This window comes from Dipodomys merriami, unplaced genomic scaffold, assembly GCF_024711535.1.
Source record: "Dipodomys merriami isolate MVZ:Mamm:240054 unplaced genomic scaffold, mDipMer1.0.p SCAF_7, whole genome shotgun sequence".
In the NCBI taxonomy this organism is placed as follows: domain Eukaryota; kingdom Metazoa; phylum Chordata; class Mammalia; order Rodentia; family Heteromyidae; genus Dipodomys; species Dipodomys merriami.
The window spans coordinates 5,311,056-5,335,731 of NW_027206290.1; the positions used below are offsets into that span (position 1 = coordinate 5,311,056).

At 36.6% G+C, this 24,676-nt stretch overlaps 1 protein-coding gene across 2 annotated transcripts in view; it reads right to left on the reverse strand.

Annotated features, from left to right (window-relative positions):
- Erich3 (glutamate rich 3) overlaps nucleotides 1–24,676 on the reverse strand; it is a 94,359-nt gene that overhangs the window by 66,324 nt on the left and 3,359 nt on the right. The window contains exons 2-4 of one of the 2 annotated variants that reach the window (XM_070007297.1): nucleotides 6,743–6,836; nucleotides 3,969–4,094; nucleotides 95–166 (exon numbers count right to left, since the gene is read on the reverse strand). In XM_070007297.1, the coding sequence (XP_069863398.1) occupies nucleotides 95–166; nucleotides 3,969–4,094; nucleotides 6,743–6,836 (292 nt within the window). The remainder of the gene's footprint in view (nucleotides 1–94; nucleotides 167–3,968; nucleotides 4,095–6,742; nucleotides 6,837–24,676) is intronic. The other variant, XM_070007298.1, reaches the window with a different exon arrangement.

Sequence of the window (24,676 nt, forward strand, 5' to 3'; positions counted from 1 at the left end):
ACAAAGTCAATCAGGGAACTTCAATCATCACACTAGTGGCTCTTGTAGTCATAAAATAACATTGTGAAGTAAAAGAAAGTTTGTAGTACCTTACCTTAAACTGCTGAACTTGCTCCTTTCTCGCTAAAGTCTCTAGTTTCTTTTTTATCTCAAGCTGATGGTAACGCTGGGCATACAGGAAAGAATGGAAGAGAGATTCGTGTAAGCTATAGCAAAGAATTTTTTAGAGGAAAATTATTCCAATAGCTGTCTTTTCAATTACCCCTTTTGTCATTGAGATGGAGAAGAATCACCTGCATAAGTGTGCAGGTGGGAATAGAAATTGATACCACTCTTTGGGATGCCAATTATAAGCACATCTTAAGCAGTTAAAAGTATCCATTGCTTTTAACCAGTAAATTACACTCCTAAAGCTAAGAGGAAAACTGAACAATGATTTCAAAGTGTTTTGAGCATGAAGATGCTGTCTGAAAGATTCCTTTTCTTCCTTCATCAAAGAAAAAAATGGCAACTGTGATAGAAATGTTGAAGAGAATGGTTAGAGTTTGTTTTTTTTGTTTGTTTTTTTTTTTGCACATCTATGTGATGGGACAGAATTCAGAAAGATTTGTTTTATAAAGTATGGTAAATGCACATGATGTAGGGAAAAGCAAGATGTAGAATGGCACAGAAATACAACTTTATTGATCAAGGCTCTATCAGGCACCTAGCCCCATACATCACTAATTGAACAACTCTCATTGTCCAGCTGTTACATTTTATAAGTGCAAAAATTGAGGCCAGTAATATATGGAGTCAGCCCTGGAACTGTAAATTGAACCTTGGTCTAATAACATTAACTCTCTGGGTTTTATGATTGTTTATTACCCTAAACCATGGCCCTCCAAGAACACATGATGTGTGTGTATGTGTGTGCAAATGTGTGTGTGTGTGTGTGTGTGTGTGTGTGTGTGTGTGTGTATTGAACCCAGGGCTTCACACATGTCATACTTTTATTAATGCAGAAACATTAATAGAAGCAAAAATAAATAAACAGTAGTGGCTATCTTTGATAATAAGACCTACATATGATTATTTTTTCTTTTAAAGTGCTATCTTTGTGTTTTCCAAAACTTGTATATTACATTAAAATTATCATCACATGAAGGTGATCTACTTACAATTGAATTTGATATCATGTACATTCATTTGAGAATATTTTAATTATTGGTGCTGTGGGGAGAGCAAAACAGTGTCTAGGTTCTGGATTCCTGGCTCTGCACACTTAATCCTTTCCCATCTGAGAATCATTAATTCTCTTCTTGATATTTCCCTTTCCTCTCTCTCTTTCCTCTGCTCTTTCACCCACTTATCACCAAACTTTATTACATTCACTATCAACCACATTCCATCTTCCATGTATTCCCAAATCTCTGCAGTCAGCTCCTCTTCTTTACCACCTATGAAACTACTTCCCCAGGGCCACCAGCCAACTGGGTCTAATATAATCTCCTTTTCCCCTAGCATTCATCTTACTTAACCATCCTGCAACTTGTAGTCTCCCCTGGCTTGCAGGACACCATGCTACAGGCATGAAATTCACAACGTGATCTTTTCTCCCCTTGTTGCTATTCCTCCTGTTCTTCCATAGACGGACACCCGGGCTGGAAACCTCAGTGTTACTCTGGCCCCGTCCTCTCGTAATCTCCTCTCCTTTCAGTTACTTTAAGGCTTCCTCCATCTTCACTATCTCATAGACAGCTGCATCTCCACAGCATCATCACTACTGCTATTAGCCCACACCCTTTGGCAACAGCTTCCTAATTGACCTCCCACCTCCAATCTTTTCCAGCTCATTAATCCATCTTCCACATTTTTAGTAACATCATCTTTCTCAAACAGCTCTGCTCATTTATTTCACTCCCCTGCTGAAAAACATTTCATCGCCTCATCACCTAGTCTTCAAACCAAATTGGGAATTTAAGGTTCTCCACAAACCAAGGACCCAACTTTCAGCCATTCCTTCCAACCCACCCATGGTGGCCACAATGAGCTTTCCTTTACGTTCAATGTCCTTTCATGCCATTGTATTCTCATTTGGGCAGGTGGATGCCTGCAATTAATGTTATTTATGTGAGTAACTCCATTCCTAACACATGGGTGTTAATATAGCAATATTAGTCATCTGTATTGGAATAAATTAAATGAAAGACACGTATGACATTTTTTAGAGTATGACATTTTAGTATATTAATTGTTGTGTTGTATAAATTGAGTCTCCATTATCAAAAATAGTTGAGACTAGAAATATATCAGATTTCAGTTTGGAATATTTACATAGATTTTTCTCCAGTAAACATCCCTAATCTGAAAATCTGAAACCAAGAAGTTTTTGAGTATCATCATGATGGATTTGGAACATTTTAGATCCATGATCATTAGGGATAACAAACCTGTACATTATAATTATTATATGTTCTATTACATATAAACTACATTGTAGATTATATATTATTATTAGTCAAAGTATTTATTCCATACTTGAAAAATGCATGAAGGCTCTTAAATTACATCACATCTAATTCTGTTGCAACATAATATAGCAGTCATATGAGAGTTCAGAAAACTAAACTCTAAGCAGGGTACAGGGGGTTCACACTTGTAATCCTAGATGTAGAGGAAACTGAGATCTGAAGATTGAGGTTCAAAACCAGCCTGGCAGGAAAGTCCATGAGACTCTTATCTCCAAGTAGCCACTAGAAAAGCCAGAAATGGAACTCTGGCTTAAGTAGTAGAGTACTATTCCTCAGCATAAAAGCTCAGCAACAGGACCTGCGTACACACACACACACACACACACACACACACACACACACACACACACACACACACACACACACACACACACACAGAGAGAGAGAGAGAGGGGGGGGAATGAGAAGAAAACAAACTACAGCCTAAGGTCTAAGGCTAATATTGAACTTAGTGCTTATTGAGTAAGTATAGCTTAATTTTATGCTGTATTGATTAATTTTAAACCAAACTACAGAGTTCTAACTAATACCTTTGTAAGCAATCAGATTTGGAGGTCCATATTATTGCATATGATATAAACCACAAAATGAATTGCCAAACTAATAGAATGTGTGTATGTATAAACATGGATACACACATCTTAAGGGGATACTTAATATAATGGTGACATAATAAATTCTTCAGTGGAACTAAACTTGGTATTGGTTTACTGATGATTCTACAGTTGAACACAAATGTTTACTTGTGCCCACAGGTCAAAAGTTTTACAAGCCAGGAGTTTTGATTTACAGCTATTTGGTCAAGCCAAAAAATGACATACTTTTTCACAGAGATTAAAATGGTGTTGATGCTTGAAACTACAAGTTTCATGGAGCAAGGCTGAAATAATTTATCAAGTTAGCTAGATATTTCACTAAAAAATGCTATGTTGGATTTTTTTAAGGTACACTATATTGATGCTTGGGTTGTAAATCTGCAGTGACCAGTGTGGCCTGAGGTAGGAGGGACAGCAGATGTTTCTGTGCCTATTCCTTGAAGCTTAACATACGGCTGAGCTTCAAGACTTAAAAGAATAACAGATCTGAAATAATTCATGGCAGTGGAATTACTGATATTTAAACAGATGTCACTTTTTTTTTTTAGTAAATGGAAATTAACGTACAGATGGTGAGGGCTGGTATGTTTCAGAGTAGCCATTGTGAATTAAAAATCTACATTTAGAAAATTAAATATCACAAAATATGTAATGATGCCCACATTTTTTCCCAACTAAAAGAGAGAAAAGTTCACAGTCTCTTGGCTTCTGGATACCTACAGAGGTATAAAGCATCTCCCAAATCACTTGGTTTGATTTACTTTTTCATGAAGTAAAGGAACAATTCCCCTGATAGAAAATAATATTAATGATTACACTACAAACTATCAGATATATGGAAGATAATAAATCTTTGTACCTCCATGTCAAGGACCTTATGGAAAATAGCTTGGGCTAAGCACTCCCGGATATATTTTTGATGATCCTGCTTCATGATATTTAGCTTATATTCTTTTTCAGAAAGTATTCTTCCACTTCTTGTGATCTGTTATGAATAAATCACACATATGAATGAAGGAATAAATGAAACATACATAGAAAAACAAAGTGAAAAATGTGTTAGAGGGAAGAGAAGGGAGGAAAAGGACAAAAGAGAGGTAGTATCATTAAAAGCTTAAGAGAGGACATCATTAGGGCTAATAAATAAACTTTCACTTCCAATGAATATTTCATAAGGCAAAAAGGAGAAAGGAAGTCTCATATACCCATCAGTGTGAAAACGCACACAGGTGGTACACTTGACAGTTAAAACAAGGTATTCATTAGAGTAGCAATTTTCCCTTGATGGAGCCCAGGTGTTCTTTTTTATCTCTCCATTTGAACACACTTTGGGAAGAAGGGGGTGGGTACCACCTTGAAACAATGAACAGGAGCAGCGATCACAAGACGGATGTTTCCATAGAAAACACTTTGAAGAGCAGAACAGGCAAGCAACAGAGGCTCTCATCTGTTTGTTTTGAAAAATAATTGATTTCACTACTTTGTCTTTTCCCACTGCTTTCTTTTCTTCCGATTTCCAACTCAGAATGTAATTGAATTTGTTGTGATTCACAAATTTTACAGATTATGCAGTACTTTAGATAGAAGGAATTCAGTATTGGTCTCAATTGGCATTATTGCAGGAACCAAATCTTTCTAGGGAACTCTTTTTTTTTTTTTTTTTTTTGTCAGCCGTGGAGTTGTAACACTGGGCCTGGGTGCTCTCCCTCAGCTCTTCAGCAAGGCTAGTGCTTTACCACTTGAGCCACAGCACCACTTTCTGTTTTCTGGTGGTTACGTGGAAATAAGAGCCTCGTGGACTTTGCTGCTGACTGGCTTTGAACTACCACCTGGCTAGGGAACTTTCTGGCTGATTTTGTTTTTATGTCCTGTGAGCAAAACATCTTATTCTTCTGAGATTACTCATCTTACTTTCTATTCCTTTAAACTTTGTTCTTCTTAAGGTTAAATGAAAATCACATATTTATTCTCAATTTTGTTCTTAGTTTTGCCAGCTGCATTTTTGTTAACATTCTTATTCCAACATATTGGTGTTGAGATCAATTACAGTGGTGCTACCATAATAAGTTGTAATTTTTATAATGATGGAAAGATGTATATTATAGAAAGTGCACTCAAACTTTCAAATAACCTACATACAATCTTTGGATTGTGTTCTCTATGAGATTTTATGCCACATGTGTTTAATTGGAGGAAAGATTTGAACATCTTGCTTGCCATTCCCTTGCAGTTAATATGTATGTTCCTTATGTATTCTCTGGGATGATATCTGATCTCTCCAATTAGACTAGAAACTCCAATAGGGCATAAATTCTTAAACCTTAGACAGTACCAGAATTGACAGATTGATGGGCTCCTGTCCAGAGCTTCTTATCCAGTCGTTTCAGAATAGTGCTCTGTATTTGCATTTTCTAACAAGTTCCCAGGTGATGCTGAACCCTACTCAACACTACTAAGCAGCTTTCATTTGAACCACTGCTCTAGGGAAAGGTGTATTTTCCTTATCTGGGTGGTCAAGATATAACCAGCACTCAAGAATTATTTGTTAGTACTGTTGATAAACACAAAGTCCTTCCTTTTATGCATGAAGCTCATAGACTCTATCCAAAGAAGCAATATTAATAATAACTAAAATAATTTGTTGCACTTTTCTCAGTCTTATATCAGTGCTGAAGACTGGGCATCATTAGCTTCATTTTGAAATGGAGGGCTTTGATACTGTACAAGTTAAGTGACTTACTCATGATTCTTTTCTTATTAATGGCTGAGCCAGGTATGATGCACAAAACCCCAGGGGACTGAAAAGCAAACTCTCTCACATCTATTCAAGCTACAGTGCCAAGCACACAAACAACCATTAGAAAGGCAATGTGTGTTCCTTTAATACCAAGGCAACAATTGTTAAGGAAATCCACCTTTCTTTTAAAAACTAACACTTTCTAAACCACACCCTTTCTTTTTTTTCTTTTTTTATGTAAAGGCATTTTATTTATTTTATTGTGAAAATACCATACAGAGGGGTTACAATTACATGGGCAAGGTAATGAGTACATTTCTTATCAAGTATTGTTGCCTCCTCCTTTGTTTCCCCTTTCCATTCCTTCCCATCTTCCACACCCTTTCTTTAAGTAGAAAAATCATAAGATGTTTAGCAGCTTTTGCACACTGTATACACTTAGAGGAATGGATATTTTGTGGCTAGGGCACTTTTGAAAGACATTAATGTCTTAATAAACTATCACAGGAAATGAACATTGAAAAAATCAAGGGGAAATGTTGAATTGTTGATGTTTTCTACACCACATTCTGTGATTATTAAAAAATATATTTTCCTGAGGACAAAATCTTCTCTGCTTTAGTTCTTTAGTAGATTTTTTTTAATAAATGGATAAACTACGGAACTGTTTTAGAAAATTCATGGTGACTTTTCCTTGATAATTTGTTTCCTTGTGACCTCTGTTCTCACCTTTAGAAATAGCCTCAAATAAAAGTCAGGCCTTTGGAAAGGAAGTAATTCTTATAAAAATGAATAAGGAAGATGATGTCACTGACTAGCTCCAAGATGAAATCTGAGAAAGGTTGGGAATTATTTGACTTAAGGAAATAAATTGGATAAAATAAAGCAAATCTTACCAGCCCTGATCTTAAGAGATGCCTCCTTATCCTTGCATTATTAAAATATCCAACCAGGTGTTTATCGGTAAGGCTATTATATGCTGCAAGTAACCTGAAACAGAAAAATGAAACCATTAAGATTTTATGAAGGGTTGCTTGATAACTTAGGCAATTGTTGGTGTGTTGTCATTGATATATTGTGCCTAATCAAGCACTCTAATCATGTCTGGGTACACTTAATAAACATGTACAGAGTAGCTATTATTTTCTAAGTTTGCTGACAGAAGCTGGGAGACAGCCATGACTTAGATTATCGTGCAGACAAGTGTGGAAATCAATAATAAACAATTTTTTTTAAGTGTGAAAAGTCTAATCACAAAAATATACAAAAAAAAAACCAACTAACCAACCAAAAACACAAAAAAAAAACCCATAAGAACTCAGAAAAGGAAAGGCAAACTCCATTGATCAGAAAGGGAAAAGTAATGGCTCCTTCAGAAGAATGGCCAGCCTTTCCGTACATACTCTAAATTGCCCCCTCTCACCTGCTTGCTTCCAGAGTCTCCAAGAAGCAGTGCAATGCATCTCCTCTCCAGGAACCTATTTCCCAATGTGCACCTATGAGCTAGGCCTGTCTTTCCCTCTGCCATACTCCATAGACCCAGAGTGATATTTCTCATTTCACACTATAGAACTGGTGTTTTCTTTCTGAGATTTGAAAATCTGGAATGTCTTCTTGATTCTTGTTCTCCTAGTGATGTTAGTACTTTGTGTTCTTAAATAATAAAATACCCAGAAAATGAAGATACAGTTTTGATTTGCATTTATGTTTATTATGTTTATCACTAAGTCTATGCCCAGGATTTCTGTTATATAAACTTCCTCATATATATCTATATAATTTCAGTATTTCTATCTAGATAGAACAGAATTTTTTGAATAGATTATCTGAGCTGTGGCTCAATTGGTAGAACAAGCCTCCAGCAAAAATATTAAAGGATAGCACCCAGGACCTGAGTTCAAGTTCCAGTCCCAGCAAAAGAGAGAGAGAGGGTGGGGGGGAACTTGACTCTTTGATTATATGCTATGTCTTAGAAAATGTCAATCTCAGTCTATAAAGCAGATTTTGCTATTTTTAATTTAGCTGTTCTTAATTCTATATTTTACACATGCAAATATATGTATTCAGGTGGGCCTGTATACATATACATATACATACATTTATCCACACATCCATTAAAGTATATGTTAGAGATAAAGAGGATAAGATGCAAGGATAACAGAGAAGCATGGAAAAAAAGAACAAGCAAGCCTCAACACAGCCCTGAAATAAGTAAACCTGTCCTTAAAAAATACAATATTACCTGCATCAAAGATTTACTATCAGTACATTTTATGAGCAGCTGATCCTTAACTTATTCTAAGACCAGAGTAGAGATGCATATTATAGAATCCAGTAAATGTCATTAGCGATAATTTTATGGGGCTGTTTGCACTGCTTTAATTATGTAGAGATGGTATTGCTGACCTTTTCCTGTCTCTTCTCCTTAGCAGCCCATCTCAGGAAAATTCCATGCTGTCAGATGGTGAGGAAAGTTTAATTTTGTCCACAAAAACGACAGAAAAGCAGTTACAAAGCCAGAAGCCAAGGTGCCACATGAGGGTTACAGACAGATGAACAACTGTGAAAACCATTATTTTCCAGGGTTTATGTAAAAAGACAACCCATGAGCTTCACTGAGGCACATACAAAACTAGCCTCAGATAATGCTTTGAAACCATCTTTTAAATGAACTGTCTTGGTGTCCTATAGTTCATCAAAGGTTTCCTGTCTCTGAAAGGTCAACATTGTATCCCTTACCCTTTCTGAATCTCAGAATATCTTTTCAGCTCCTCATTTCAGAAAGGTGAGCAGGTGTCTCTCACTCCTAACAATCATGATTCCACAGTTCACAGATTCTTAAGATAAATCATTAGAGTGGTATCATATATAGTCCTTTGTCTGTTTTTCCAGCCCAAGTTTTTTTTTTCTTTTCCTTTTCTTAAATCAATAGTTTTGGAATATCTAGGAGTGTTAAAAAAAAAAAACTTGATTAAAAAAAGTCTAAGAGTTGAGACTACTCTGTCAACTTCACTATGACAGGTAAAATATCCCCTTTTTAAAAATCCAGGTTTTATAACTTTTTAAATACTTAGGTCCTAATAATAGTGCTTAGCCACTTTGGCATGATCGAATTTTAATTATCTATGCATTCAGGATGTTACTAAATGAATAGGTGTGTGTAATTCACCTCTAATCTCACCGAAAGGCACAAAAGGTCCAGTTGGGTTTTTGTACATCAGTTCTCTAAGTTCTTCCTGTTTAGGTCCCTGGCTAGCGTCCATTTGTAACACAACTCCTTCCAAGACCATATGATACCTTGGAAAGACAGCTGCAAACAACCACCCTGAGACCACTCAGGCTTAGTTAACTTCTTTTTCTGACAATGTCTGAATTATTTCTGACACTTTGGCTAATAAATGGTTTGATAACAAGAAGTTGCGCTCAAGTGAATTAAATATAGATTTGGTGAAGTGGTTAATGCACACGTCTTTCACTGTATGTAGGCACCAGCCTGTAGGCATCAGCTTGGTTCCAACATCAAGCCTTTCTCACCAGGAAGATGGTTGAGGAGGGACTTGTAGCCTCCGCCAGACTCTGTATGATTCCTTCTGCTTCTTCATGTGCACTTGGCATGGGCTCCTGGCCTCCCTTTGCATTTACTCAATAGCACAGGCTTTACTGACAAAGCTTGGGTTACTTGCCATAGCCTTTCTGGGGTTCTATTTGTTCTCTGCCCTCATTGTCACTCTTTTTTCTATTTCCATCTATCACATTTGGGTCAAATAAACTTACCAGCCCTTGGATTTGGTGATTTGTGTGCACATTAAACACTCCATTCCCTTTGTATGCTAGTCTCTGAATCTGTTGTCAAAATTGACTCTCCTGGTCATACTGCCTCAATTTGTGATCTCTGTGCTCTGCGTCCTCTCTCTAGTCACTGACCTGTGGCGACTGTGACCACATTACTCATTGGCCATGTTGTTCACACAAGTCACATAACTCATTAGCTAAACCAGTCTAAAGTCTTTGCTTTTCTTATGTGATGGGCAAGACTATTTATCCACACTTTGGTTGCTGGGAAAGGAATGACCTGCTCTTTGGCTCTGTGCACTGGAGAAAACAGTCCCCAAGGAAACAAAGCAAACCTTTCTTGTTGCTGGTTCCTGTTTTCCCTTTTATACACACCCCACATTCCTTCAGGGCCTAATGCTGAGTCACATCAGAAGGACTGGTGCCTTCCCAGCTGCAGCTTTTCAGCTCTCAGTCCCCAAACCCTTGCCTCTCACCAGACAGAATATATAAACAAGGGCTGTATAGAAATAAAAGTCAGCAGTTCCTATCATTTCCTCCATCTGGCCCCAAATGGAGAGAGTGTCCTATAAAACCTCAAAAGAAGAGGCACTATAATCATTATTAATTACAAACATTTCTTGAGCAGATATTTTTAGGTCACTCTGTAAGTTATGGGAGATGCAGAGACAGCACAGGCTCTGAACTCAGAAAGCATGTGTGCGTGAACATGCGCATGAGTACATGCACGCATGCACACATACTGTATTTCTTCCCATATTATAACTTAATGCACTCACAAAGAATTGAATGTCTCCAGATAAGACATTGTACCTCAAATGTCCTGAGCTGAAGCTGAAAATATGATATCCATATCTCAACTTGCAGATTACAAAACATGTGAACATGTACTCTCACTTTATCCTTTGTCTAGCTACTATAGTCCATCTACCTCCCTAACTGGTGACTGGAGATAAGGCTTTTGGAAGGTGATTGTCTTGAAGGAGTAGTACTCTAAAACATACTCTGACTCTATAAACAGGACTATTTATTGCTCACTGAGAGGCAGCCCTAGTAAATCCTGATTAAGGCAACATTTCTTCGTGCACCAGACTGATTAGCTCATTTCTTCTGCCCCTCAGCACCCTTTAACCCCAACCTTCTCTCTGGACACTATCCACCCAGCCTTTCATGGGGAAGGAAAGGGATGTATAGGTTAAGACGTCAGGTCAGGTTCTGTTTATATCCACCATTGGTAGCCCCATTGCTAGGAGCAAGTGATTAAACCTTCTCTTGCCTCAACTGTTATATTGTGACATGCCACAGACCATAAGTTGAAAGTGATTTCAAGGATACTAAAAATGACCAAAGTAATCATCTTAGTACTGATAAAAGTTTTATTATATATGTGACAACTGTACATATCACTAGCAATGAAGTAAAAGCAGGCATCTATCAAAATATAGGAATGTTCTTCATATTAAGAACCTTAAAAGAAGGTTTGAGAGAAATGTTATGTGTAAAATAATTAGCAAATGTGCAAAAGTATGTTTAAAAATCACTATTGGTGGTGTGCTACAGTTGACTTATACTGGCTCTCCTGAGACAATTTAAAAAATTTCAGGCATTTTGCAAGATATTGGTAGCTTGAAATTAGCCATCATGGGAGTATTTATACCCGAGAAAGTGGCAAACATTACAAACCAGTGCTCTTTTTCTTTCCTGAAAAGCCAGTTTACCAGCATGCCAACGATTAAGTTTAAAAAGTAGGTTGCAATATGTATCACAGGGGATAAATATTATGATTCATTACATGAACCAATACACAGAAGTATACCTTACATAGTTTTAGTCTGAAAATTCATCTTTCATATGCATTGACCATAAAGCTCATAGACATGTTCAACTATTTCCTATCCTTTACACAAAAAGAGAGGAAGAATTTTAGCAAATACAGAGGCATTTTTTTTCAGCTGCATTTCAGTTAAGAAGTTTTATGGGAGCTATTTCTGTACATTGCCATAAATGGAAAGGTTCAACTTCCCTACTAATCTGGAAAAAATGATTACATCATTTTATGCTCAACAGAATCAATTGAGACTTATGTGAATGAGCACAGTTTTATTATTAAAGATGAAAAGCCTCATCAAGAGGTGCTTTGCATTTCAGAGGCCACTAAATCTGCAATTTGTAGAGTTTGATAGTGTTCAAAGAGGGTCTGTATCAAATCTCTCCTGCCAAAGCAGATTTCCAATAAAAGCCAGTCAAAATGTTTCTACAGGTCACAAATCAATGCATGTATTGGGAAGTCAAGTTTAAATAACATCCAGAATCTTGTGGCTTCATTGTCTGTAGGTTAGTTAACAGTTCACAAGCAGTGGAATTTTAACACCTGAACCAAATATCTCTCATTGTCAACCAAAAAATTTTGTAAGAATATATTGACTTCCAGTTCAAGGAACAAATTCATCAAGCTTAAGGCACTCAACAAAGGCTTGATATCTTAGCAAAATTAATAATAAAGAAGTTAATAAATTCTACATTGAAGTAACTTCTCTAAACAAAATATTTGAAAATGCTATCAATAATCAGAACAATACAAACACCAAAACTGAAGATCTAATCTAGAAAATTTAGCTTTCTATCACTAAAATTCATGCCAGGCATCAGTGGCTCATGCCTGAAATTCTAGCTACTCAGGAGGCTGAGATCTGAGGATCACGGTTCAAAGCCAGCAAGGGCAGGAAAGGCTGTGAGACTCTTATCTCCAATAAACCACTCAGAAAACTGGAAGTGGCGCTGTGGCTCAAGTGGCAGAGCACTAGCCTTGAGCTGAAGAGTGAGGACAGTGCCCAAGCCCAGAGTTCAAGCCCCACGACTGACCAAAAAAATAAAAAGAAAAGAAAGAAAGAAATTCATGCCTATTATTCTATTTATTTATTTTTTGGTAATTGTCCTGGGGCTTGAATCCTGATGCTGGATGCTGTCCCTGAGCATTTTTTTCAAGGCTAGTTATCCTTCCACTTGAGCCACAGTCCCACTTTCTGGCTTTTTTGTTTGTGTGTGGCTAATTGGTCTCACAAACTTTTCTGACTGGGTTGGATTTGAACAGTCAGCCTCTTAAGTATCTAGGATTACAAGCATGAACTGCCAGAACCCAGCTTCATGTCTATTATTATTATTTTTTTTTGTGAACACACTGTACAGAGGGGTTACAATTACATGGGCAGGTTAATGCGTACATTTCTTATCAAGCATTGCAGCCTCCTCCTTTGTTTACCCTTCACATTCCTTCCCAGTCTCCCCCCCACCCCCCCCACCCAATCCTCCCCCCCCATTCCCACCCCCCCCCTCCCACACCAACATTGTAAAGCTCGTTTTCGACATGACAACTTGTACTTCTCATTGTTGCAACAGGTCCACCTGTATCCTTAAACGACTTGTTTTTCCCCATCTCCTCTACAAGTTATACTGACATCAAATATAGTGAAAGCAGGGGTTATACTGTGGGGGAGGGACATACAAAGCTACAAAGAGATAATCTTATAAATGCATTAGAAACAAATGCATGAAAGGAAAAAAACATTAAAATACATATCTAAGGATTCATTTTCCTGACATCACATTATCTGACCTTTTCCGCTTGACTCATACATATACTAGATATTGCAAATAAGGGAAACCATGGGACCTACGTGTCTATTATTTTAAAAATAGAAAATTTAGGAAATTTCAAGGACAGTTACCTTGACTCTAAAGGGGAACAATAACTTTTCTGTTGTTTTAAACCAGAGAAACTTATATTCTTTCTTACCCAATATAAAAATTGATGAAATTTTAAAAAGGATGAAATTTTAAAGTTGGGGTAGGGGAAGTTGAGATCAAATTCTAATTCTACCTTTTATAAGATTTTAATTGTGAAGAATCTAGTTTTCTCCTCCTTAGAATTATCACTATGAAGTAAAATTGACTGGTTTCTGAAGTACAGTCAGGGAAGCTAAGTTTGCTGGTCTGGAAATATGTTTACCTGGAATGATTATTATCTTATTGGATTAGAAATATACACACATAGAAATAATCAAGTCAAATCTAGCCAAGTTCATCATTTCATAGTCAAGTTCTGAAAATGGACATGGCTCATAAATAAGCTCAAAAGACTCAAAAAGAAGATGCAAGAATCCAATACCTAAGGATTTTCCATGAGCTCATTCCTAGCCCATTGTTATGGTCATTGTCTCAACCAGAATAACTTTCATCCATCCAATTGTAATCACTGCCTTTGTGTTCACAAACTCCCCCTATCCCTTTCACAAGATATAATAGGGCGCCTCCCACCCAAGAAACAGCTAATATTTTGTTCAATGAACGAATAACTCAATGAATGGAGACAAAATACGTTGGTCTAATTCCTTGACACATACCTTTTTTAAATAATCCACATGTGAGGATCATAATTCTCCCTTTTCTTCCATTTCATAATAATAATGAAACTATCTGACTAAAAATGATTTAAAAATGTTTCTTGTCTTTTGACTTTTTAAAAATGTGAAATGCTGTATTTGGATAATCATACGAACAGTATTAGTTTTGTTTTGTTTTTGTCAAATAAGTATCTTTGCTCTGTACTACTCAATTGCATTAGGAATCAAAGTTCCCAGTGAGACAGAACAACAGCAACAATAAGAAAAGCCTCTTGAGGAAACTTGAAGCAAGACAAATAGAGGAGAACAATTGACATGTAGGTCAATTATTTTCCATCCTTTTAAAAGAAAATACTTTGCCAACTAAAATTAGACCATGAGTCTTTGCAGCCTGCTACTTTATACAGAGTGATTGAACTGATATAGAAATGATTTTATATTACATTCCTCATTCTTTTTTATTTGCATCCAAACCTGCCAGATCTCTGCAATTATGCTAAATATTGATTTACAATTTCTCTCAGCTTATTCTAACAATGCACCCAGATGAAAATCATAATATTATTTTATTTATAGCTTTAATATGATGGTATGAAATGACTAGTAAAACGGACTGCTTTTCAACCATGCTGACTACTGTCAAGGCAGTTTTGTAGAGCCCACAGATAGGACAATAGGAAAGGCATATGTTAGGCACCAATACTCTTAGGACACGGTAGATTTGACTGGTTCCCTGTAAGATCAATTGAATTTTGACTTTTCCATCTTTGAACAAAAAAAAGACACAAAAATGTACAATCACCAAAAAATGGCATTAAAAGAAGATAATAGAGCAGTTGAAAGAACAGGTGAATGAGAAGAAAAATTTAGAACCAGCATTTTTTAATCTGTCCTGGGGCTTGAACTCTGAGCTGGAGCTCTGTCCCTCAGCTCTTCAGATCAAGGTGAGCACTGTGGCACTTGAGCTACAGCACCACTTCTAGTTTTCTGGTGGTTTATTGGAGATAAAAATCTCAGGTACTTTCCTGTCCAGGCTGGCTTTGAACCACGATCCTCAGATCTCAGCCTCCTGAATAGCTAGGATCACAGGCATGAGCCACTAGCACCCAGCTAGAACCAACAATTTTTTTTCACAAGTATTTGTAAGCAGGCTTGGATTCAAGGCATGAACCACTGACACCTGGGATAGTTTCCATTCTTTTAATTGCATTTCTCAAATATACAAAGCATAGTTTCTTTAAAAAGAAAACCTTAAATTTTGGGGAATGAACCAGTGTTTATTTCCTCCCAAAACAAGAACAGGTTATTATGTAAAAGGAATAGTTTAACTGATCAGGAAATGATGTATGGACTGAAACTCTCTTCCTTATCTTCTTTTTCCATTCAGCTTGAGGTATCTCTGCTTATTCAGAGCTGGATACTTAATTTGGTTTTGGTTGACATACTTCAAAACTTAAATCCTAAAGTCTCAAGCAATGTTATGTTTTTGCACGAAGACCAATGGAAATACATAATGGCTATCATATATCAAATCCCCATTATGCTCCAATCTGTCTGCAAGCAAGGTGTTTATCAGCTTCATTTCTGGAAAGAGTGAATTGAGGAACAATTTTCCATAATTTGAAAGGACTAACTGAGTTTCAAACCTCCACCATTCAAAAAGTAAACATTTGGACTGCTATAGCATTTTTTGAATCATTGAAAATTTCTTTTTGAATATCAGTCCCTCTCATGTAGAGAAAAATAAAATAAGCAACACCAGTTTCAGCAGTTTGGAACTGTGAACATGCGTTCTTGGGAAATCTCTAACAACCTGCCTTTGCTTCTCATTTGTTTCTGCATTTCTTTGGGCTCTGTGTTTCAACATCCTGCCCAGGCTCTCTCCTCTGTCACAGGTTCTGTAACTGACTCCTGCTCCATGCATTCTTGGAATTGATGCTGAAACTTCCAAATTCCTTTTTTATTCTGAAGATCTAACCAAGGACGGGAATCTCAGTATCTTTCTACATACACCTCAAAGCCTATGGACTGAGGCCAGCCCCCCATCTCCCTAAGTCCCTGTTTTCCAGGGTTCTAACCTGAGATAATGTTTCATGGCTCCAGCTTGTCTAAAGGAAAAGATTTATAGAAATAATTTTAGAGTACTTATCTTATGTTGTTGCCTATCACTTATCTGGTAGCATGCAAGACTATTGATTCCATGAGAAAGAAATGTTTAAATCTACCTTAAAATGAGTTTAGATGATCAGAAATAAATCTGAAGTCATTTTCTGACTTAAAAGCAATGTAGGGGGATTGAGAAGGTGGCTCAGTGGTAGAGTGTTTATATGCATAAGGCCCTGAGGTCAATCCCTCAGCACCACATAAGGAGAAAAAGCAGGAAGTAGCATTGTGGCTCAAGTGGTAGAGCGCTAGCCTTGAGCTAAAGAGCTGAGGGATAGTGCCCAGGCCCAGAGTTCTGGCCCCATGACTGGCAATAAATAAATAAATAAATAAATAAATAAATAAATAAATAAATAACTGAATGTAAATTTCTTTCAATTAAGAAAGAAAATCCTTTGTATATAGGTAGTATTCTACTCAAGATTTCAAAAATGAGCTACAGACAGTAAGTGCATGTTAAAAACAGAAGCAGGTAAACCAAGTGGCTTACACTATGATTTTAGCCTCTCAAGGAAGTTGAGACCTAGTGATCTCATACAAAGAACATATAGCACAAAGATGAAAGAAAGGGGGAAAAACAAGAACAAAAAGATCTGTCAGTCCAGGCAGACAAATCCAAAAGACTAATCTTATCTCTAACCAGCAAAAATAACAGGAGGCCTGGCTCAATTGGTAGAATGTCATCTGTGAGCAAAAAGCAGAAAATGAGGAGCCTTAAGTTCAAACCGCAGAACTAGCCCCTGCCCCCAAAAAGAAAGAAAATAGAAGAAGAGTAAAGAAAAAGTAGAGGTGTTAACATTTTAGTGCTAACCAGCTTTCACATGGTTTTATGACATCCTTGCCTGCTCCGGAGAAAATGGCATCTAAATAAACAAATCTTTTCTCACTCAAAGTCATAATGGCCTATTACAGTGATGACTATAATTATCATGCCTTTTTTTAGAGAGTGTTTTTTACTATTTTTAAATATTCCCAGATATATTATTTTATATCCCCCCTTGCCTTCAAATTCTCGCCTTCTCTTCTGCAAATTAATCTCAAGGCAGTTTCTTCAAAAAAACCTAATTCTACATCTAGTTCATGACTTAGTCATGGAAGTTCTGAAGAAATCTGTACCAAACACAAAGCTAGTATATGAATACTTGCTATTTATCAGGCCCTGTGCTAAGGGACCATATCATCTCAGTTAGTGCTATCAACAACTTGCAAAGCACATATTACACAAAGATGAAACAAAGGAAAAAACACAAGAATGAAGTAAGATCCCAGATTTTGCTTTGAGTTACACAAAAGCTATGTGACAATCTAGAAATCTGACAGTTACAAATTTGAACATTGAAAACTCAGACATCTAAGACCACTATTAGTAGCCAATCACTAAAGCACTGTAGTGGACACCGGACTGCCTAAAAAATCCATTCCCAAACCTTTCTCCCTTATCTATCTCCTACAGTAGAGCTTAGAAAAGTCAAATACATGCTTTTCTGTTCTCCTTTGTAGTTAGACATGTCCATTGATACAGTTATAGTCAGTTACATAAAAGGAAAGTCTACTGGAAAGATTCCAGAAATGTTTTTGTTTGGGGGTCTGTCTTTTATCTTTCTCTATGAGGTGATTTTATAGTATCTTATCTGAAAAGTATAATTAAAATATTAAATCTGTTTATTTTTTAAGCTATTACAATTATTTTCTCTTGCTAACAGCTGAACACATTCATAACTGATAGCATCATCATGATGCTCAAGGACAACAAAGGTCAGAAACCTATTCTTAAAGCTTTTCCAAGCACTCAAATGAATCCCTGTGAAATGAATTCCTGGAACATTGTAAGCACTAATATGATCTTGGCACATAGTAAACACTTAGGACCTATGAACTAAAGGGATGAGCAAATGTGCTCTTAGAATGATAATAAATGACTATAAAAGAGTTTTTAGCAACTACTGCAATAAGTTTAAGGTGTAGTCTTGGGAACACACTAAAAACCCAAAGACATACAGTTATGCAATCGCCACATTTAGGAGTTTATATGAGAGATACAAAGACCATCCAAATGATATGAGAGAAGTGTCTATGTGATCCCTTTGGGTTTAAATTTAAAAACACTTTAGAAACAGCTTTTCAGATAGTATAATGCTGCCAATATAACTTTACAAACAGGAAGAAACCATAAGGATATGGAGTGGAAATGAATGAAAAAAATCTACTAACTATAATTATTTATGGATGGTAAAAGCTCAAAGCAGTTTTGATTTTCTTCTTTGTACTTTTCTTCTCAAAGTATAAAATTTTCAAAATACAAAGAAGGTGGAGAATAAAACCTTACTTGGATACTTATTCAGATACTCCAAGTTCTGGCTGACCCTACTATTATTTTTATTTGAAACTAAGCATTAGAACTAATATTACTATAAGTAGCTTGGAACAAGCCATGAACAGAAGCAACTTCCTAAAATGAAAGCCACATAATATTCACAAATACAAAATATTATAGTCCATTGCATATAGAGAACACCAAATTAATTGCCACTGTAAAACACAATGCTTCAATTCAATTTAAAATCCTTAGTTTTTAATGCTGTTTCATAACTACTTTATGCAATTTATACCGCCTGTTTAGTACCCTGCTGTTTCTTCCCTTGCCTTAATATTTTGCCCTAAGACTTTTCATTAATTTATAAATGTTTATGACTATTATAGAAAAATAATAACAGTCACAGAAAATGTATCACCAGCTTAAAATGTTCAATTTTATAACTCAATCAGCATCAGCCACTGAGATATGGGGGATAATTTGATTACTAATCAGACTTAGCCAAAGTTCAACCCTTACCTGTAGAGATCACTGATTTATGCTCTTAATTATCTTTCTTTGAAGGACCTTTCCTCATACACTTTGCTAGCTTTGGCTTTGATTTCTCCTTTGAAACTTGGGCTTTCAATGTCCCTCCTTGGGTTAATATGCCCTTAAATTGGTGAAATCCTAATCCCCAATTGGGTATTAGACAGTGAGCACTTTGGGGAAAGGGCAGTGACTAGAAGAGTTGATACTTCGTGAATGGACTTAGCACTCAGAAAAGAGATACCCTCATTCTTGACACTCCTGGCATGTGATGACACTGCTAGAAGGCAGCCAATGGGAGCCAAGCATTAGTTCCTTACCAGAAACAGAAGCTGCCAGCACATGGTTCTTGGACTTCCCAACTTCCAGAATTGTGGGAAATAAATTTCTCTTGTTTATAAGCTGTCCAGTCTGTGGCATTTTGGTAACCCAACTGTACCATCACACCCATGACTCCTATACTGTTACAGATAAATCTTTCTGTGTGTTCATATAATCTCTTCTGTATGCATATCTGTGTTTCAATCTCCTTTTCTTACAGGGACACAAAACTCAGTGGATTAGGGCTCATCCCATTGATCTCATTTAGCATTATCATTTCATTAAATATATGTCTCCAAATGCAATCACATTCTGAGGTGCTGAGGGATAAGAATTCAACACAGGAATTAGAAGAAGTGCACCATTCAGTCCATAACATCTGGATAAGCAAACAGGTAACTTGCATAATATGGACTTATACAGAAAAAAATAAAGAATATCTGTCTTTGATTCCTAGAAACCCAAACAGCTACAGCATGAGTCAAAATTATCTGTGGTAGCAAACAGAAAAGGAGCATTAATGACCCATGGGAAAGAGATGCAGATATTCTGAATCCCACCCCATACATGAAGGAAGCTGATATGGAAATGGAGAGGATTACAAGTCTCTCAAGTGATAATCCTCTCCACATGGGGAAATCATGAGTCTTGGCATAAGAAATTGCACAGTAATCTGCCCACAGACTAAGAAAGAGTGACACACATAAAGGAGAAGTAGGGTCAAAGTAGACTCCTAAGAGAATGAGAAATATTTATGAGATCTAGATCTATATTAGTACACTTTTCAGTGCTCTTCATTTTTCATCTCCTTCTTGTGGCCCAATATACAAGCAATGATTTGCCAACAAGCCTCGAAAAAACCTTTAATTCTAACACTGACAGAATCTCAGTAAGGCATGATTTTTCAAGCTGCACCAGTCAACTTGTCACATCTTTTTCTCTTTTCTTCAGAAAAACCTTAATCCAAAAAAGCAAGGTCTCCACTGAATTACTTTAATCCAAGTGCATTTTCCAATACAACATTTCTCAGCAATGATGTTACAAATGAAAGATGTGTTGCCATACTGGGACTGTTGCAAAAAGAGAATGATTTTAATTTTCTGGGTAATGAAAGAACCACTGGTTGTGTTCATCTGGGACTCATAGGTAGAGAAAGCCTTATTATTTTGAGGTTGACTGTCTTTTTGAGACAGGCAGCTAGAACAAGGCCTATGGTTGTCAAAAACACCTATAAGACTTCCCATTGACCTGCCATTGCTGGAGTTCTATTCTAAGACCTCTCCAAGTCCCCAACTAATGACCAAACTCAAAAAGTACTGAGACTTCAGATTATTTAATAATTTAATACTGATTTGAGGACAGAGAAGTGAGCCCAAAAGTTGTGCTTCCTTCTCAAAAAAACAATCTGAGCTTCTTAATAATGCATATTAGCTGAGAAACTCCTTGCCTCTCTTCCCAGTTCCAGATGATTTTCCTCAGCACAGACTCAGAAAAGAAAGGAGAATGGCACAGAAGACTGCATTGGATGGAACTCTGTGCTCTGCACCAGAAATTCAAAAAACAGGATAACTTAAAAAACATTCCAGGTTGAGTCCAGTAAAGGGTTGTTTTAAGAGAATCAAATTCTACTCCTCTGTGCTCCCCTAAAATTGATCTTCCTGGAAATAAACTTCCAGTATGTTTATTCACTCCCCCCCCCTGCATGCTCTCTGCCCTCCCCCACACACCATTTTATAATCTTCCTTTATTTTTATATAAAAAAGGCCTATCTTTTATCACTTGATATCTTAGGGTGCACTGAACTTAGAAAAACATCTCAGAAACAAAGGGTCAATTTTAAGTATTGATTCAACAAATGGCCTTTATAACTTCACTACAACATTGATCAGAAATCTCATAGCTCGCAATATGTTATTTTAGTACAACTGAAGCAGGAATTAATTGAGTTGTCATCAAAAGCTCATCCAGCTGGACACTTGTACCATTCCTGTAATCCTAGCTACTCAGGGTTAAAAATCTAAGGGTAGCAATTCAAAGCTAGACTGCGCAGAAAGTCCAAGAAACTCTCATCTCCAATTAACCAGTTAAAAAAAAAGAGCCAGAATTGAAGCTGTGGCTCAAGTGGTAGAGTACTGGCCTTGAGCAAAAAAAGCCAAAAGAGAGCATGAGTCCCCAAGCTCAAGCCATAGTACCACCAGCAAAAAAAAAAGAAAATAAATTTATCAAAATGAAATGGGGTGATAGATTACTGTGTGATTTTTGAAGGAATCTGAAGGAATCCAAGCAAGATGAAGTGACTATTGACTTATATGAGCATGGGGAAAATGATAGACATGGTATCTTTTAGAAAAAGATCAGAATCTCTACCACAAAATGATCAGAGGAGAAACCATGATGAATGAATTTTTTTCAGTTGATTTAATCTAAACCAAGTTACTCCTCAAAGTTCATGTTAGTATTTAACAGGAGAAGGGATAGAATCTACCCATTTGAAATTTAATTGTACAGTAATTTTAAGTCAGAAATTCTATGAGAAAGGGATAATTTTGGTAGTGAGAGTGTACAACAATCTAGAATGCTACCACTGACATGACTACAAACTAACCTACAGAGTCAGACAGTTTACACCACTCAAGTGATCCATGGTCACTTTGGTCTAAACCATGTGGCAAGGTTACAATTTTTGTTACTTTTGGATACAGATACATCTAAACATTGACAACTTTGCTTCTGTTTTTTTTTTTAACTCTGGCAATAAAAGAACTGAGTTTGCAAGTAGTGAGGAGGTGTTAATTCAGTCTTTATCATACTTCAGTGTATTCTCATTACAGAAATCCTTCTTGACATTAACGACAAAGAAGTCTAAACAGACCAAAAAAAAAGAACCCCTAAACCTCAGAACAATTCTTCAAAACGTACATCTGCTGCATGTTTTTCTTGTCATGGACTCTAGTGCTCCTCATATTTTTTTTTTCCTCAAGGAAAATTTACAGCTGAGTATGACTGTCTCTACTTGGAGCCAAGTGGATCTTTCCCACAGAGAATCAACTTTATATGGAGTCAGTGATGAACTTGAAGGAGCCAGAAGAGCTGTATCATTTTATTCTCATGCATGATTTCGGAAATAAAGTCTCTAATCCATCTCTAGTCTAGGGCCACTGCACAATCCACAAGCACACACACACACACACACACACACACACACACACACACTAGAGGGTCTGTCAATTGAAATTTTCCATTCTAAAACAATTTCATTTCCTAACAAATGGAAAGACATGGAAAAAATTATATTAAGTGAAGTAAGCCAGGCCCAAAGAAACATAGGACCCATGGTTTCCCTTATTTTTAATAACTAGTATATGTCTGAGACAAGCAGAAATGGTCAGATAAGTTAATGCTAGGTGAAATGAACCCCAAGATAAGCACTCAAATGGTTTTTCTTTCTTTCTATTGTTTCTAACATATTTATAAGATGATTTTTTTGTTGCTTTGTATGTCCCTCCCCCACGGTATAACCCCTGTTTTCACTGTATTTGATGTTGGTATAATTTGTGGAAGGGAGGGGAAAAAACAAATTGTTTAAATAGGGATTCAGGTGGACCCATTGCAACAATGAGCTGTACAAGACGTTATGTCGAAAAATGAACTTTACAACTTTGGCAGGAGTGGGGGGCAAGGATGGGAAGGGGAAACAAATGAGGAAGCTATAATGCTTGATAAGAAATGTACTCATTACCTTGCTCACCCCTTTGTACAGTATTTTCACAATTAAAAAAAAACTTAACTGCTCTATGCAGTTGTTTAGATCTGCAGTTTCTCTGTTGAGTTTTTGCCAAGTTGATCTAGCTAGTGGGGATAGTGGTATGTTAAAGCCCCAACAATTAATGTCTTTGGATCTATGTGAGATCTGAGGAAAAGTAGTGTTTCTTGGATAAATTTGGGTGCTCTGTTATTTGGTGAATAGATATTTAGAATTGTAATATCCTCCTGAAGGAGAGATCCCTTAATTAGTATATAGTGACCTTTTTATTCTCTTCACACTAATTTTAATTTGAAGTCTATTTTATCTGATATTAGGATTGCAACTCCCACCTGTTTATGGGGGCCGTTTGCTTGGTAGATTTTTTCTAGCCTTTCACTTTCAAAATGTGTTTTTATGGGCAAGATGTGACTCCTGAAGGCAGCAGATAAAAGGATCTTGCTTTTTAATCCAACTACACAGTCTATGTTGCTTAATTGGAGAGTTAAGTCCATTAATGTTAAGAGATAGGACTGAGAGGTATTTGGGAGTTCCTGCCATGTTATCTACCTTCTTGGGGGCTGCAACAACTGGGTTCTTCCTATGGTTCTTGGATTCTCAGTTTGGGAGTGATTTCTTGGCCTTTATTGTGGTCTTGTTGGTTTTCTATGCATATTGCAGCATTATTTACCATAGCTAAGATATGGAACCAATCCAGATGCCCCTCAGTAGATGAATGGATCAAGAAAATGTGGTATATATACACAATTGAATTCTATGCCTCCATCAGAAAGAATGATACCACCCCACTTGTTAGGAAATGGAAAGACTTGAAAAAAATTATATTAAGTGAAGTAAGCCAGGCCCAAAGAAACATAGGTCTCATGCTTTCCCTTATTTGCAATAACTAGTATATGTCTAAGACAAGCAGAAACGGTCAGATAAGTTGATGTTAGGCAAAATGAACCCCAAGATAAGGACTCAAATGTTTTTTCTTTCTTGCAATTGTTTCTAACGTATTTATAAGATGATTTCTTTGTTGCTTTGTGTGTACCTCCCCCACAATATAATATTTGTTTTTACTGTATTTGATGGTGGTATAATTTGTGGAGAGGAAGAGAAAAAACAAATTGTTTAAATAGGGATACAGGTGGGCCCATTGAAACAATGAGATGTACAAGACGTTATGTCGAAAAATGAACTTTACAACTTTGGCAGGGGAATGGGGGGGAGGGAAGGATGGTAAGGAGAAACAAAGGAGGAGGCAACAATGCTTGATAAGAAATGTACTCATTACCTTGCCCATGTAATTGAAACCCCTTTGTACAGTATTTTCACAATAAAAAACTTATTAATTAATAAAAACAATTTCATTAGTTGGAAATGATGTTTTATATTCAACCTCCACCAAATTACAATGCAGCTCAGATTCACTCTATTGTCTTTGACAGCAGTTTTTAAGGCCATTTTTATTTACTCTAAATTCTATCTGAACAAAGCCATTACAGGTTCTTTGTAATTTTTATATCCAGTGTTTCATGCTGTAATTAAGCAAGCAAAGAAACTCTGA